Raw genomic sequence first — 16,558 nt, 5'->3', positions numbered from 1 at the left:
GGTGGTTAAACCACAGAGCCTAGGACTTGCCGATCAGAAGGTTGGTGGTTCGAATCCCCGCGACGGGGTGAGCTCCCGTTGCTCGGTCCCAGCTCCTGCCAACCTAGCAGTTTGAAAGCACGTCAGCGTGCAAGTAGATAAATAGGTACCGCTCCGGCGGGAAGGTAAACGGCATTTCCATGTGCTGCTCTGGTTCGCCAGAAGCGGCTTAGTCATGCTGGCCACATGACCCGGAAGCTGTATGCCGGCTCCCTCGGCCAATAAAGCGAGATGAGCACCGCAACCCCAGAGTCGGCCACGACTGGACCTAATGGTAAGGGGTCCCTTTACCTTTTTATTCCATAATAATAATAACCCTTCTAACTGGGTTGCCCCAGTCACTCTGGGTGGCTTCCAACATATATAAAAGCACAATAAAACATGAAACATGAAAAAAAAAACTTCCCAATACAGGGCTGCCTTCAGAAGGCCATACCCTCCAATATTTCTCTAATGAAAATTGGGACACCCGAAGGGAAAGTGGGACATTCCGGGATCAAATCAGAAACTGGGACAGCTTCTGTAAATCCGGGACCATCCCTGGAAAATAGGGACACTGAGAGGGTCTGAGGTGGGTGTCTTGGGGATGAAAGCGTGTGCCAAAGGGCACATTGTCAAAGGCAAAGAGAACAACTTGGCTATAGAATGCTAAGAACTGACACCTAAACGTGCTGTTTGTTGTCCTTCCCATCCTGAGACATGTACCCCGCCTTGTGTACTGCAACCATTTCTGTCTGCAGGCACTCTGGCTCTCAAAAAGCTCAGCAAAGAAGGATGCTAAAACTCATCAGCCAGTGGCGTAGCGTGGGTTGTCAGCACCCAGGGCAAGGCAAGTAATTTGCACCCCCTAACCCGTGGATTTGCGCCCCCTACCCCCCAGATGTTGCGCCAGGTGCGGCCGGCCCCCCCTGCACCCCCACGCTACGCCACTGTCATCAGCATCTGTTTTGGGGGTGGCACGGCTCAGATAAACAGCTGCCCTGGGCACAGAATTGACCTGCACCTCCATGGACAGCTATGAGTCCAAAATGACTCCCAGGCTGCGCACCTGGTCCTTTAGGGGCACAGTTACCCCATTCAGGACCAGAGAGTTCCCCACACCTGCCTGCCCCCTGTCCCAAAACAGTACTTCTATCTTTTCAGGATTCTATCTCAATCTGTTAGCCGCCATCCATCCTCCAACCGCCTCCAGACACTCACACAGGACATTCGCCACCTTCACTGGTTCTGATTTAAAAGAGAGGTAGAACTGGTTCTCAGTGTTATGAATGTGTTATAAACATGCAACACCACCAGATGGCACTGTAGAGCACAAAACTTTTCTATGTGATTTTGCATAGCATTTCCCCCCTTTGTTATAACGATTTAATTTATGACTTGTTTTTCCCCCTGTGTGTAGATCCACCCTTGGTTTCCCTGCCTTCTGCCCCACCAGTCCAAAGGGCCCTAAGCACCACTGGGCATGGAGGGCACTCTGTAGCATGAGAGGGAAGAAAGGTAGGCAACCTAGTCAAAGCGAGTCTTTCTTCTTCCCAGCTTCCCAGGGCCGGATTTACATATAAGCTAAACAAGCTATAGCTTAGGGCCCCACTCTATTGGGGGCCCAAAAAAATTAAAAGGAAAAAAACCTGGATGTTCATTTCCAAAATATAAGAAAACAAATAAAATAAAACCTACATACAACAACAGTGTTTTGTGTTGAGTAGGCTCCTATGATGTAAGTAATGGGCTCTGCCTGCTAGCCTGTTATAATATAGTTTGTAGTTTGCACCATATATTTACACCCATTATTATTTCATGTTATGGCAAGTTTCTAGAGACTAGATTATGAGTCTTTGTAAATTGTGTTTCTAAAGGAACTTTTGTTATTGCCAAAATCATTTTAAGTTAGAGCTTAATCATTATTTCACTATTAATATACTTCTTCTTATTTGTATTTCAGTTCAACAATTACTTTGATAAAATACATATGTTATTATGTGCAAATGGCTTTACATACCTATTAGCTCCCTAAATTACCATATAGCATATATTCAACACAAAAAACAGCGACAATTTGTTGTTGACAAAGGACAGCTGGACATATAAAGGGCCCCATTACCTTCAGTAGCTTAGGGCTTCATCAAACCTAAATCCAGCCCTGGTCCTGCCACCAAGTGGATATTTCTGGTTCCAGCAAACAGTCCTCTAACGTTTGGGACTTTAAGTGGCCTGGTATACTCCCTACATGGGCAGAGTGATATGGCGCTTGGGTCATGGGCAGAAAAACAAGTTCTCAGGCTATTCCCCTCCCCCCCCCAAAAAAACCCCACAATGATTTCATTTGATTAAACTATTTGACTTGTTGCTTTACTGAAAGCTTAATAGTTTTGAGGAATCGTTGGGGTATCTGGTATGTGATGCTGTTTTGCTTGGGTTTTTGTAGCTCTTGGCAACAAAACAAGTCCAGTCATGGAGATATGAAGAATTGTGGCCTGATGGGAAATATCTGGATCTGTGAGGGACGGCTTCTGTTCAGTGAGGTGCAGTCGCCAACTTTGCCATCCTACCCCCAGCTTTTTCAGCACCACCAAAATCACTTCCCGGCTCACTTCCATCTCCTGAATGAGGGGTGCTAAAAATTTGTAACATGACTTGGGAATTCAAAATATATTTGGGTAAAATTAATACCTTTTATTGTGCGTAAAATTGCACAGAAATCTTTAAAAATGATTGCCCAGTACTTGCAATTAAATTGATATTATTTCTATATATTATATATTGTTTTTATTGTTTCTTCTTATTTAGCATTACCGGACATTTTCAGAAGGTAAGTTCTTTGGTTTTCCAAAACAGTTTATGTGCTTCTTTGCCAGCTGTAGACTTTACCAAGCTAAATGGTTGTCCAGTCGCAAAAATAAGATGATTTGAATTCCTCACACCCAAGAACATATTTTTAGGATTCCTCAATGAAGAAATCTGCTAAAATTAAATTTCACCCCCCCAAAAAATGACACACCCTATTCTCTCAGTCAAAACGGAATGCAAAGAAAACGAAAGTTTTCAGGCAAAACAAGTTCTGAAGAAGTCTGGGAAATGAATGTGAACTTGCGTATTTCACTGAAACATGCTCACTGTGCTGTTATTGTCCTGTTTGTTCTTCTTCTACAATCTGCACATAGAACAGCTTTATTTTATTGGTATGAAGCTTCAGAAATTTCTGAATCTAGGGATTTGTAAAATGTTTCATTTTGCTTATTTGCACGTCACCATCATCTGTGGAAATTGTGCTTTAGGACAGATCCTGTCCCCCGACTCAACTACATAGCTGCAAATAAATTGTTTTAAATGTGCTGTAAAGTGCAATATACAAATGTGACACTAGATGGCGATGGTGAGCTATACCAAATTCAATGTCTTTTTCAAAATGTTTTTTGTAAAATCATTTTCACAGCGTTTTTTAAACGTGTGTAGATTCCACTTCCATGACATCTAATATATAGGATCAAAGTCATGATTTTGTGAATGCAAGTACACTTTTTTTCCACGTTTTGACCATCCGCACAATGAAGTGGTAGCGATGTGTATTCTACCACATCACGGTGGGTGGGTGCGTGTTTACTTTTTAATTGGGTTAAGAAAGAAACACTGGACTTCCCTATTAGAGAATTAAGGGTTTTGTGGTATGGAGGTTGGATGGTTTTATATTTAGTTCAGCCAAGTGCTGGAATGGCGAAAAAAGACTGTGGCGCAAAACAGAATCGAGGCCCCAAGTTACATCATACACATGTGAATACCATATGCCTTCTCCCACATTGACGTAAACAAAAACAGCCAGACTTGTACATTCACAGATATTTAATTGTCCATAAGGACATACAAATATTTTTTTTAAAAAGCCCACATCTTCCGTACCGCATTTCTTCATTAGGCTGGCTATGGCTTTGCGCTCCCGAGTTGTAGAACATGGTCTCCTATCAGCTGAAAACTGCATCGCAAAGGCAGAATTAAGGGGAAACGATGGAAACCGAAAAGGATGTGGAAATAACCAACACACGCACACAGCATTCTGGGGATTGTGAAATGGAGTTCAGATTTCTCAGCTTGATTATGGCCTGGCACCCTAAGGGTCTAAAAATCTATTGCAGGGGACACGAACTGCTGGCACATATCTTCTGGCGTTATTTGGTCAAAGGAGCACATGAGCTGCTCTCACACCCCTCTGCAGTTCTGTGTCAGCTGCTGGCAAGGGAGGTGCCAACTGTGTTGGCATATCAGCAAGTGGGGAGGCGGGCACAGGCTGGGGCTGCCTCAGTCACATGTAGTTAGGCCCTCTGAGACACACCTTGCCCCATGGCATGCTTGCCCCACTTGTTAAATAAAAGGTTTAACCAGGCCTATGGGAAGAACGCCTTGGCCTAGCCCAATATGGCGGACTAAGATGAAGCAAGTGGCGGCCATTCTCCACTGGAGAACTTCCTCCTGCTACGAAAGAGGAACTAGCCCAACAGCCGGTGCCGCAAAGGACCGCCAGAAGCTGAGATGCTTCCAAAAAAGGTGTGCTCAGGTAGAGTCAGACTCACACTACCTGTCACACAGGGGCACATCCCATGTTGGGGGGGGCGGAATTATTGGAAAAGGGCTTGAATATAATACTGCCAATATCGCCGTGCCGTTACAGAAGGCCTAAGGTGCAGCCACACTTGAAACACTGTGTAAAAAGTCCTGGTTGCCATGCTTCAGAAAAGATATTGTAGAGCTGGGGAAAAGTTCAGGAAATGGCAACCAGAAGGAGCAAAGCCTCCACGAGGCTGCAACTTGGGAGGGGGGTTGTATAAGATTGTGCATGGAGAAAATGGATGGGGGGGGGGTGTTTTCCCTCTCTTGTAATACAGTCGTACCTTTGAAGTCAAACGGAATCTGCTCCAGAAGTCCGTTTGCATTCCAAAACGTTTGGAAACCAAAGCGCGGTTTCTGATTGGCTGCAGGAAGCACATGCAGCCAATGGGAAGCCGTGCTGGACGTTTGGGTTCCAAAGAATATTCACCAACTGGAACAATCACTTCTGGGTTTGCGGCATTCAGGAGCCAAAACGTTCGACTTGCAAGGCGTTTGGGATCCAAGGTACAGCTGTACTAGGAGCTTGGGCTACCCAACGAAGCTGACCGTTGAAAGATTCGGGACAGACCAAAGAAAGTCTAGTGAACAGCTAATCGTGTGGAGCTTGTTGCCATAAGAGGTAGCAATGCCCACGCACCTTGGTGGCTTTCAAAGGATATTAGACAAATTAATGCAGCATGAGCCTATCAATGGCTTCCATCCATGATGGCTACATTCTGGCTCCACCGCCAGAGGCAACAGGCCAGTCGCTGGGAATCACAGCCAGGGAGAGAGATGTTGTAACTCAGGTCCTCGTTGGCCACTGTGAGGGCAGGATACTGACCTAAATGGGATAGTGGGCTGATCCTGCAAGTACATGTTCTGATGCAAATGGGGGCAGGGTTATTTGTTTTTCTGGCAAGGTGGCACAATTCTCCTTTTCTCACATCCCACTTGGCAGCAGGCTATTTCTGCATTTTAGCAGAAATTTAGCAGTCAGGGGGCGCTAATGATGCCGTACAAAGGTCTTGGCACCAGAGGGGGAATCTCAGCTGCCCAGCAATGCAGAACGAGAGGGAGAATCACACTGAAGCCCCTGTCACAGACGGGGCTGCAAGAATTTTCAGAGAAGGAACTGGGATCCCAGCCCTTGCACTTTTAGTGTCTTCCAGGGCAGAGGAACAAGCTGGGTTTGGGGTTTCCTGCCTTGACCCTCCCCCCAAGACTTGGGCATTTCATAGAGTTTAGCCTTTCATTTTCAGGTAGGGTTGCCATACATCCGGAATTTCCTGGATTACTGTAGCCACAAAGCAATGTCCGGGTGGAAATCGGCTAAATGTCTTGGAAAATCTGGATGAACAACAGCTGATGTCATCAGTGTCGTTTTTGCTCAGAAATAGCTCAAAAGCATCCAATTTTGCAAACTTTTCTGTCTGGATTTTCACTTTTTGAAATATGGCAACCCTACTTTCAGGCAGGAAGAAAGTGAAAATGAACTGCTCACTCAGTTCCACAGTCAAAACAAAAGCTGAGCCATTTTAAAAACCGTAAATTAGAATTAGGGGAACACGGTTAGGCCTGGCCTCAGCAGGCAGACCCCTTGAACCAACTGGTCAGCCTCCTCACCCAGTAGCATAGCGTGGTTTGCTGGTGCCTGGAGCAGGCTGGGGTTCACCAGGGGGGCGGGTGGCATGGAGGGTGAATGGAACCTGCTGCGCCAGCCCAGCCCTCACCACCAACGCTGCCAGAGTGCCCCCCACCCCATCGGAGCCAAGCAGGGCTGCACTGCCTGCCCTCCTGCACAGTGGGGAGCCTGGCCAGCCAACACGGCCCTGGGGCCATCTTGGGACTGCCAGGGGGCTATGAGAAGCCAAATGTGCAGCCCCCTCTTAAAAAATGCACCAAGGGACATCGCCCTGGCAGCCCACCCTTCCAAACTATGCCCCTGCTCTCCCCTGTCTTTGCCCCCCACCCCAAACATATTTTCAGTGCTCCAATCAGAACCAGGTGGCTTCGAGTTCTTGTTTTAATTTCCCAGAAAGCTCCAGTTTCATGCTCCTTCAGGGGCATTGTGGGAAACTGAAATGGAAGTTCTTGGCTGCCCAGAGACCACTGCCTCTGACAGATAAGCCCACCCACAAGAGGGCCTGGAGGACACTTTGCCAAGGGCATCCCTCAGACCTGAGCTCAGGCACAAACTCGCAGAGGAGCCTAGCCTTTGGCAAGCGACAGCTTCACAAACTTGTCTCCCATCTATAAGAAAGGGAGGGTAATAATACTGACCCACCTTCGAGGGTTTGTTGGAAGTGCTCTGGATGGTGAGGGGAAATGTGCTACTTAAATACTACCGATTCCACATTATCAAGCAAAGAAAACAACATCTTGGTCATCTCATCTCTTCCTCGAAACGCAGGAACAAGAAACACTTCCTTCCTGTCCCCGCACAATAAATTTCACGGTGGGAATTTAGGAGGTTGAAAGCGCTCTACAAACTGCACTCTGGTAGCCAGAGTCACAGCGAAAGCACCTCCCTTTGGGAAAAGACATACGAAAACAAAACGAAAGACGGACCACTTAGTTCGAAGTACCGTGGTCCGAAAGAATACTGATAAGGAGGCAGGATCAACCGCCTGAGCTTGGCTTGGTCACAGCCTGGCTGTCCAAAGGGCCCGGCAGAGGCGCACTCGGCCCTTCCTTAGGCCTCGCAATGTTCTGCCCCGAGAGAACGGCTCACAGGCAGACATTGATTTGCTTGGAAAGCTCTCGCTCGAGGTCCAAGATGAGGGCGTCAAAGTCCTTCAGGTTGAGCCTCGCGCTGAAGGGAGCCTCGGGGTCTTCCACCAAGGCGAAGTCCCCTACAAAGACGGCTCGGTTGTGGTGCGGCAGAGGCACCTCTCCGTTGTCCTCTTCGTTGTCGCTCTCGCTGCCAGCCACCTCGTCGTAGTCGGTGTCGCCGCCCGGCCTGGGCCCCGCCGAAAACTGCTGCTCACACACACTCCAGTCCCCAGCGTAGCGGTTGCTGGGAGGGCTTTCCAGGCCTCGAGGGCGGCTCCGGGCCACGACGGTGGTCTGCAGCAGTGGCAGGTCCAAGGGAGGGCGGCAATGGCACTGGGGTGGCTTGATGGGCAGGGGGCACTCGCTCTCCTCTTCGGTTACCCTGCGTGGGGCTGAAGGGAAACGGAAAGTAAGTTATGAAAACACAATGCATCGAATCCCCGCGGCGGGGTGTGCTCCTGTTGTTTGGTCCCAGCGCCTGCCAACCTAGCAGTTCGAAAGCACTCCCGGGTGCAAGTAGATAAATAGGGACTGCTTACCAGTGGGAAGGTAAACGGCGTTTCCGTGTGCGGCTCTGGCTCGCCAGAGCACCGATGTCACGCTGGCCACGTGACCCGGAAGTGTCTTTGGACAGAGCTGGCCCCCGGCCTCTTTGAGTGAGATGAGCGCACAACCCTAGAGTCTGGCAAGACTGGCCCGTATGGGCAGGGGTACCTTTACCTTTACCTTAACTCTTTGCAACAATTTTCCTGGCATACACTGATTTTAAAAAACCAGCCACCAAGAAAGGGGGCACTAAAATGGTACGAAAAGTGATTGTTGACACTTTCAGATGTAAGTTCCACATGGCCACTTGGTCAATGAGGCTTGGTGAGTACCACACTCCTTTTTCAAGCCAGTGGTAGGATATCACTTTTAGGTAACAGTGCTAAGACTGTGACACACGCACCCCGGGGCCTTCAAAGTTTCTTTTTCACCAGTTGCTACTGTGAAGGTAGCCTCTGGCACTGATCCTTCAGCCAGCCTGTAATGCTAATAATAATAATAATAATAATAATAATAATAATAATAATAATAATATATTATATTATAATATTATATTATATTATATTATATTATTATATTTATTATATTATATTATATTATTATATAATAATATAATATAACCTGAAACCATTCTTAACCTGAGGTACCACTTTAGCTAATGGGCCTCCCACCGCCACCACACAATTTCTGTTCTCATCCTGAGGTAAAGTTCTTAACTCGAGGTACTACATCCAGGTTAGCGGAGGTGTAACCCGAAGTGTTTGTAACCTGAGATGTTTGTAACCCGAGGTGTTTGTAACCGGGGTACCACTGTATTAAAAACACAATAAAACACCAAACATTAAAAACTTCCCTAAACAGAGCTGCCTTCAGATGTCTTCTAAAAGTCAGGTAGTTGTTTATTTCCTTGACATCTGATAGGAGGGTGTTCCACAGGGTGGGCGCCACTACCGAGAAGGCCCTCTGCCTGGTTCCCTGTAATCTCACTTTTCGCAGTGAGGGAACCACCAGAAGGCCCTCGGTGCTGGACCTCAGGGGGTTGAGATACTCCTTCAGGTATACTGGGCCGAGGCTGTTTAGGGCTTTAAAGGTCAGCACCAACTTCTTCTTGTTGGCTCCCTGCACAGATTCTAAGATGTCTGCTGCTTTGGAGCAAGTGCGTGCTGAGAACAGGAAGCTCCAAGAGGCAGGTGAGTGTCTGTGGGAGTTGTGGCGGACCTTGTGGAGGAGCTCAAGACCCCCTGGCTCTGCCCTCGCTGCCCCAAGGCTGGAAGGTGGTGCTCAGCTCCACATTTCAGGCTAGGCGCACGAGTGCAGGTTTTCTGGAGAGCAGAATAAAAGTTCTGTCTTGGTACTTCCCAAAAGCTCTGCAGAACAGTGATGCGCTTGGCTGTGAAATACCTTTTACTTCTCGTTTGAAAACGATATACCTGCTGATAGCCAGCCTAGGTGGCTGACTGGAACCAGAGCCAGCCCACCCATGAGGCAGGGTGAAGCAGCTGCCTCAGGCAGCGAAAGTGGTGATGCAGGCAGGGCGGCAGAAGGCACCTCGGGTGTCAAAATGGGCTGGGCTGCCCCTGACTGGAACCAACAGGGGACCACTAATAAACAAGAGGGAGAACGATGGGCTTGCTGAGGAGAATCCAGAAGTATGCAGATGTTTAAAGTGTCAAAATGGGTGGGAAATAAAAGACTCCAGGGACGACCAAATAATTCTGTAAAGAATTATCTTTGCAATTCTCAGGTGCAGCAGGGAAGTCTATCCCATCATGAGTGCTGAAGTAAGAGTCATCCGTCAGCGCAGTCAGCTTCTGGAAAGGGAAGGGTGCCATTTTGTCATTTGCCTCAGTCGGCAAAATGTTTTAGGCCAGCCCTATTTATCCCAATCACAAATCATTGTGTTTCTCAATTAATTGACCTATTGTCTCAGTTAATATTAAACGGAAATTAGTCTCTTCAATCCGACAGAGCTGCTTTTTACTGTCTCTGTCAGAAGCTCCGTGTTCCAAAAACGCCTCTCGGGGTTGTTCCATGTTTCTAGATGTTAGAATTAGCAGGACTTTTCCTTCTGCCTGCTGATGAGAGCTTCAGATCTCATGAGCTCCTTCAAACCAAACTATAATGACCTCCAGCTCAGTTTTGGAGCAGTTCAAGAACCCTGACAGCTTGACCAGATTATCCATAGATGTATCTGGGACTGCTTTATTCAAATTCTAGACTAGATGCTCAGATGGAACATGGACAAGAGTCTAAGCTCTATTATTACAGTAGGTTTCTATTCTGCGTACTTGCAGTGAAGAGAATAGTACTCATTAAATATTGTTTTAGTGGCAAGCATGTGGCTATTTTGCCAGAACCAAACGCCTCTAGAGTAGTTGACAAGGAATTGTACGTTTCCTTACAGCCTCCCCATCTATCTCATCCTTCTCACTCTGCAGATCTATTGTTCTTTCGAAGGACTCCATGCTTACATTCATTTTCCCCAGCTGGGAGTAGGGGAAAGAGGCAGCTCCCTTTGCAAAGCCGCCTTGGACATTCCCTAGTCACTGGGGACCATTTGCCTGCCAAAGAGAGAATATCCCAACAGGGCATGTCATTTTAGGGGGTGAAACTTAATTTTTGCAAATTTTGTCAGCGAGGGGGTGTTAAAAACATGTTTTTGGGTGTGAGGAAATCAAATCTGTTATTATTTTTTTGCCAGGACAACATTTAGCTTACCAAGTCTACATCTGAATAAGAAGCAAATAAACTGCTTTGAGAAAACCAAATAATTTAAATTTTTACCTTTTGAAAGTGTCAGGTAATATAAAATATATATAACATATAATTCAAACTAATATAAATATATAACGTAACTGTAAGTACTTGGCAATCATTTTTAATGATTTCTATGCGATTTTACACACATTTTATTTACCAAGCAGAACTAAGTTATATCAGTTTAACCAAAATATCTTTTAGATTCCTGAGTCATTTTACAACTTTTTATCACCCCTCATTTTTTGAAATTGGAAAGTTGACAAATTTGAAATGCCCTGCTTCCCCGGGCTAGGATAGGATAAATTCCAGCAGTCCTATAAAAAATGGAGCGACCAGCTCAGCAAAACCCACTCCTACAATCACAGAATCACAGGTATGGTAAGGACCCCAAGACATCATCCAGCCCCAAGCCCTAACTCAGAATATTGCTAAGGAATATAGCAACATCTGAGCTGGCAATTAGTCCCAAACTTGTTAGTTAGGTGCAAAATTAATAGCGCCAATAACATCTCACTGGAAATCCACAAAATCTCCGAGAATCATAGACTGGGTTAGAATGTTCTGGAAGATAGCTTCCCACAAAATCAACACATTTTGTCATGCCCTCCTCAAACCAATACATATACAGAAAAGGTGGCTCCCTTCATCCGTTATTGGAACACATTTCAAAGATTAAATTACCGTATTTTTCGCTCTATAAGACGCACTTTTTCCCTCCTAAAATGTGTGCGCGTCTTATGGAGCGAATGCAGGCAGGAGGCTCTGCTCAGCACTCCCTTTAAAGAGCCACGTGGAGCGTGTGTGCGGCTCTTGGGGGCTTTTCCCTGAGGAGGGAGAAGGGCAGCCCATGACGGCCGCCTGAAAGCAAGATGAGTGCCACAACCCCATAGTTGCCTTGGACTGGGCTCAACCATCCGGGGGTCCTTTTCTTTTTTTCCCCTTTTTTTAAATAATATTTATTAAATATTTTATAATTATAAAAAGAAAAACAATAAAGAAAAACAATACATAGATTCAACAAACAATACATCAACAATAAAAAGAATACAATACAACAACATAAAGAAAACAAAAACATTTACACACACATCCAAATTTTATATCTATATCTTTCATTTGCTTATTTCCTCGACTTCCTCGCACCTCCCTTTTTTGTATTCTAGTTCAAATTAGCTGGTTCAACAAATCCTTTCCCTCTTCTTCAATTTTTGTTCTATAATTTATCCTAACACAATTTAACTTTAAATTTTCCACTTTAACACATGAACACTTAATATTCATATAATTCTTAATAACACTTCTGCTAAAACCCTGTAGCTTCATTCCAATATTCTTCTAACATTCATTAATTTTGCAATATTTCTGTAAATATACTTTAATTTTTTTCCAATTTAATCCGGGGGTCCTTTTCACCTTTACCTTTTTACTGGCTATCAAAGCCTAGCCTGCTTTGTCTTCCACTTGGTATACAGTGGACACTCGGGTTGTGAACGTGATCCGTGCGGGATGCGCGTTCGCAACCCACAGCGTTCGCAAGCCCGGCGGGTTGCGATTTGGCGCTTCTGCGCATGCGTGACCGCCAAAACCCAGAAGTAACCTGTTCCGGTACTTCTGGGTTTCGGCGGTCCGCATCCCGAGAAAACACAACCTGAAGTGGCTGTAACCCGAGGTATGACTGCACTTTACTGTCTCTTTTATATATATATATAATATTTTATTAAGATTTTCACATAAACAAAAAAGAAAGAAAAAAATACAAAAACATAAAGAAAAACAAGTAAAAACAATTCCATTTTCATAGTATTTCTTACATTAGCTTGTTTCCCAGACTTCCCCACACCTCCCCTCTCTGTATTCCAATTCAAATATTTAATCAGCAAATCCCTTCCCTCTGTCTTATCTTTATCTTTATCTTAGTATATTATACCTTTAATTCTTCATCTTTTTAACCTTCGAATTTTCCGTACTCCTTCACCACATTATTACTAATAACCCTTTAACCTCCATCCAACGTCATTTCTAACATTCATTAATTTTATAATATTTCTGTAAATAGTCTTTAAATTTCTTCCAATCTTCCTCCACCGCCTCTTCTCCCTGGTCTCTGATTCTGCCAGTCATTTTTGCCTGCACTTTACTGTCTCACTCCTGTTCTCTGGTAAGAAGCTGCAGAGACCTGACTCCATTTGTTCTCTCACTCTCAGTCCCTTTCCTCGTCTTGTCCATTCACTCCCTGCCTGCCTCTGGCTGCTGTGGTTCCTCCATGCTAACTCTGTTCCCCTTGCCAGTCCCCAGCTCCTTCTTGCTGTACAATGAGAACCGCAGTCATTGTGTGACGAGGAAGGAGCCCAGCTCCCTCACCCAAGCGCCCTGTGACCCTAGGAATTGGCTGCAGCATTTTGGGTGGTTCTCCAGAGGCCTCCTCCTTCACATGGATTCACTGCTCTGCGTGGCAGCACCCAAGGCCAAAAGAATGGAGACCGTCCGTCTGGAACCCTGCAATGGGACGAACCCGCTCCAGCGGTGGGAATGCCGCGATCACGATCTGCTGGCCCTGGAGGGCAAGGATCTGTATTTCAACTACGGCAACAGTCTTGACCGGGTGGTGATGCTGTTTGACCGCAACGGGCCCTGGAGCCGCTGGCTCACCTACGGCACCCGCCAAAACATCTGCAGCAGTGAGTCCTGGCAGAGTACTTCCCCCTTTCAGCGCCCAAGGAGGAGGGCATGCCCTCCAGCATTTCTCCAATGAAAATAGGTGGTGGTTAAACCACAGAGCCTAGGACTTGCCGATCAGAAGGTCGGCGGTTCGAATCCCCGCGAGGGGGTTAGCTCCCGTTGCTCGGTCCCTGCTCCTGCCCACCTACCAGTTTGAAAGCACATCAGAGTGCAAGTAGATAAATAGGTACCGCTCCGGCGGGAAGGTAAACGGCATTTCCATGTGCTGCTCTGGTTCGCCAGAAGCGGCTTAGTCATGCTGGCCACATGACCCGGAAGCTGTATGCCGGCTCCCTTGGCCAATAAAGTGAGATGAGCACCGCAACCCCAGAGTCGGCCACGACTGGACCTAATGGTAAGGGGTCCCTTTACCTTTTTATTCCATAATAATAATAACCCTTCTAACTGGGTTGCCCCAGTCACTCTGGGTGGCTTCCAACATATATAAAAGCACAATGAAACATGAAAAAAAAAACTTCCCAATACAGGGCTGCCTTCAGATGTCTTCTGAAGGCCATGTAGTTACTTATCTCCTTGGCTCGGCGGTTGCATAACTCCATACTCTCTAATATTTCTGTAATGAAAATTGGGACATCCGAAGGGAAAGCGGGACATTCCGGGATCAAATCAGAAACTGGGACAGCTTCTGTAAATCCGGGACCATCCCTGGAAAATAGGGACACTGAGAGGGTCTGAGGTGGGTGTCTTGAAAGCGCGTGCCAAAGGGCACATTGTCAAAGGCGAAGAGAACAACTTGGCTATAGAATGCTAAGAACTGACACCTAAACATGCTGTTTGTGTCCTTCCCATCCCGAGACATGTACCCCAGCTTGTGTACTGCAACCATTTCTGTCTGCAGGCACTCTGGCTCTCAAAAAGCTCAGCAAAGAAGGATGTTAAAACTCATCAGCATCTGTTTTGGGGGTGGCACGGCTCAGATAAACAGCTGCCCTGGACACAGAATTGACCTGCACCTCCATGGACAGCTATGAGTCCAAAATGACTCCCAGGCTGCACACCTGGTCCTTTAGGGGCACAGTTACCATTCAGGACCAGAGAGTTCCCCACACCTGCCTGCCCCCTGTCCCAAAACAGTACTTCTATCTTTTCAGGATTCTATCTCAATCTGTTAGCCGCCATCCATCCTCCAACCGCCTCCAGACACTCACACAGGACATTCACCACCTTCACTGGTTCTGATTTAAAAGAGAGGTAGAACTGGTTCTCAGTGTTATGAATGTGTTATAAACATGCAACACCACCAGATGGCACTGTAGAGCACAAAACTTTTCTATATGATTTTATATAGCATTTCCCCCCTTTGTTATAACGATTTAATTTATGACTTGTTTTTTCCCCCTGTGTGTAGATCCACCCTTGGTTTCCCTGCCTTCTGCCCCACCAGTCCAAAGGGCCCTAAGCACCACTGGGCATGGAGGGCACCCTGTAGCATGAGAGGGAAGAAAGGTAGGCAACCTAGTCAAACCAAGTCTTTCTTCTTCCCAGCTTCCCAGTGCTGGATTTACATATAAGCTAAGCAAGCTCTAGCTTAGGGCCCCACTCTATTGGGGGCCCAAAAAAATTAAAAGGAAAAAAACCTGGATGTTCATTTCCAAAATATAAGATAAAAAAACCAAATAAAATAAAACCTACATACAGCAACAGTGTTTTGTGTTGTGTAGGCTCCTATGATGCAAGTAATGGGCTCTGCCTGCTAGCCTGTTATAATATAGTTTGCACCATATATTTACACCTATTATTATTTCATGTTGTGGCAAGTTTCTAGAGACTAGATTATGAGTCTTTGTAAATTGTGTTTCTAAAGGAACTTTTGTTATTGCCAAAATCATTTTAAGTTAGAGCTTAATCATTATTTCACTATTAATATACTTCTTCTTATTTGTATTTCAGTTCAACAATTACTTTGATAAAATACATATTATGTGCAAATGGCTTTAGCTACCTATTAGCTCCCTAAATTACCATATAGCATATATTCAACACAAAAAACAGCGACAATTTGTTGTTGACAAAGAACAGCTGGACATATAAAGGGCCCCATTACCTTCAGTAGCTTAGGGCCTCATCAAACCTAAATCCAGCCCTGATCCTGCCACCAAGTGGATATTTCTGGTTCAAGCAAACAGTCCTCTAACGTTTGGGACTTTAAGTGGCCTGGTATACTCCCTACACGGGCAGAGCGCTTGGTCATGGGCAGAAAAACAAGTTTTCAGGCTATTCCCCTCCCCCCCCCAAAAAAACCCCCCACAATGATTTCATTTGATTAAACTATTTGACTTGCTGCTTTACTGAAAGCTTAATAGTTTTGAGGAATCGTTGGGGTATCTGGTATGTGATGCTGTTTTGCTTGGGTTTTTGTAGCTCTTGGCAACAAAACAAGTCCAGTCGTGGAGATATGAAGAATTGTGGACTGATGGGAAACATCTGGATCTGTGAGGGACGGCTTCTGTTCAGTGAGGTGCAGTCGCCAACTTTGCCATCCTACCCCCAGCTTTTTCGGCACCGCCAAAATCACTTCCCGGCTCACTTCCATCTCCTGAATGAGGGGTGCTAAAAATTTGTAACATGACTTGGGAATTCAAAATATATTTGGGTAAAATTAATATCTTTTATTGTGCGTAAAATTGCACAGAAATCTTTAAAAATGATTGCCCAGTACTTGCAATTAAATTGATATTATTTCTATATATTATATATTGTTTTTATTGTTTCTTCTTATTTAGCATTACCGGACATTTTCAGAAGGTAAATTCTTTGGTTTTCCAAAACAGTTTATGTGCTTCTTTGCCAGCTGTAGACTTTACCAAGCTAAATGTTGTCCAGTCGCAAAAATAATATGATTTGAATTCCTCACACCCAAGAACATATTTTTAGGATTCCTCAATGAAGAAATCTGCTAAAATTAAATTTCACCCCCCCAACAAATGACACACCCTATTCTCTCAGTCAAAACGGAATGCAAAGAAAACGAAAGTTTTCAGGCAAAACAAGTTCTGAAGAAGTCTGGGAAATGAATGTGAACTTTCTTATTTCACTGAAACATGCTCAGTGTGCTGTTATTGTCCTGTTTCTTCTACAATCTGCACATAGCACAGCTTTATTTTATTGGTATGAAGCTTCA

At 45.4% G+C, this 16,558-nt stretch overlaps 2 protein-coding genes across 9 annotated transcripts in view; both read left to right on the top strand.

Annotated features, from left to right (window-relative positions):
• LOC310667684 (uncharacterized protein) overlaps positions 1–6,041 on the top strand; it is a 46,293-nt gene extending 40,252 nt beyond the window's left edge. For 5 of the 6 annotated variants that reach the window (XM_083420526.1, XM_083420530.1, XM_083420527.1 and 2 more), the window contains 2 exons: positions 1,439–1,536; positions 2,465–6,041. In XM_083420526.1, coding sequence (XP_083276652.1) covers positions 1,439–1,524 — 86 coding nt within the window. In that variant the 3' untranslated portion in view covers positions 1,525–1,536; positions 2,465–6,041. The remainder of the gene's footprint in view (positions 1–1,438; positions 1,537–2,464) is intronic. The other variant, XM_083420528.1, reaches the window with a different exon arrangement.
• Positions 6,042–9,045: 3,004 nt separating this feature from the next.
• Positions 9,046–16,131, top strand: LOC310667821 (macrophage mannose receptor 1-like). Of its 3 annotated transcripts, XM_083420783.1 has the most exons (4): positions 9,048–9,128; positions 12,987–13,376; positions 14,786–14,883; positions 15,799–16,131. In XM_083420783.1, exons 1-3 carry the CDS (start codon positions 9,074–9,076, stop codon positions 14,869–14,871), a joined length of 531 nt encoding a protein of 176 aa, XP_083276909.1. In that variant the 5' UTR covers positions 9,048–9,073; the 3' UTR covers positions 14,872–14,883; positions 15,799–16,131. The 3 variants fall into 3 exon arrangements, 2 of the variants coding, with proteins under 2 accessions (XP_083276910.1, XP_083276909.1); XM_083420784.1 differs by lacking the exon at positions 14,786–14,883 and having other exon boundaries at positions 9,046–9,128; XR_014506352.1 differs by lacking the exon at positions 9,048–9,128 and having other exon boundaries at positions 12,916–13,376.
• Positions 16,132–16,558: the final 427 nt, after the last annotated feature.

The sequence above is a fragment of the Podarcis tiliguerta genome, assembly GCF_965153285.1.
Source record: "Podarcis tiliguerta genome assembly, chromosome: 17".
NCBI lineage: Eukaryota > Metazoa > Chordata > Lepidosauria > Squamata > Lacertidae > Podarcis > Podarcis tiliguerta.
The sequence above is the reverse complement of the archived record's forward strand: the minus strand, read 5'-3'. Positions and strand labels throughout refer to the sequence as shown.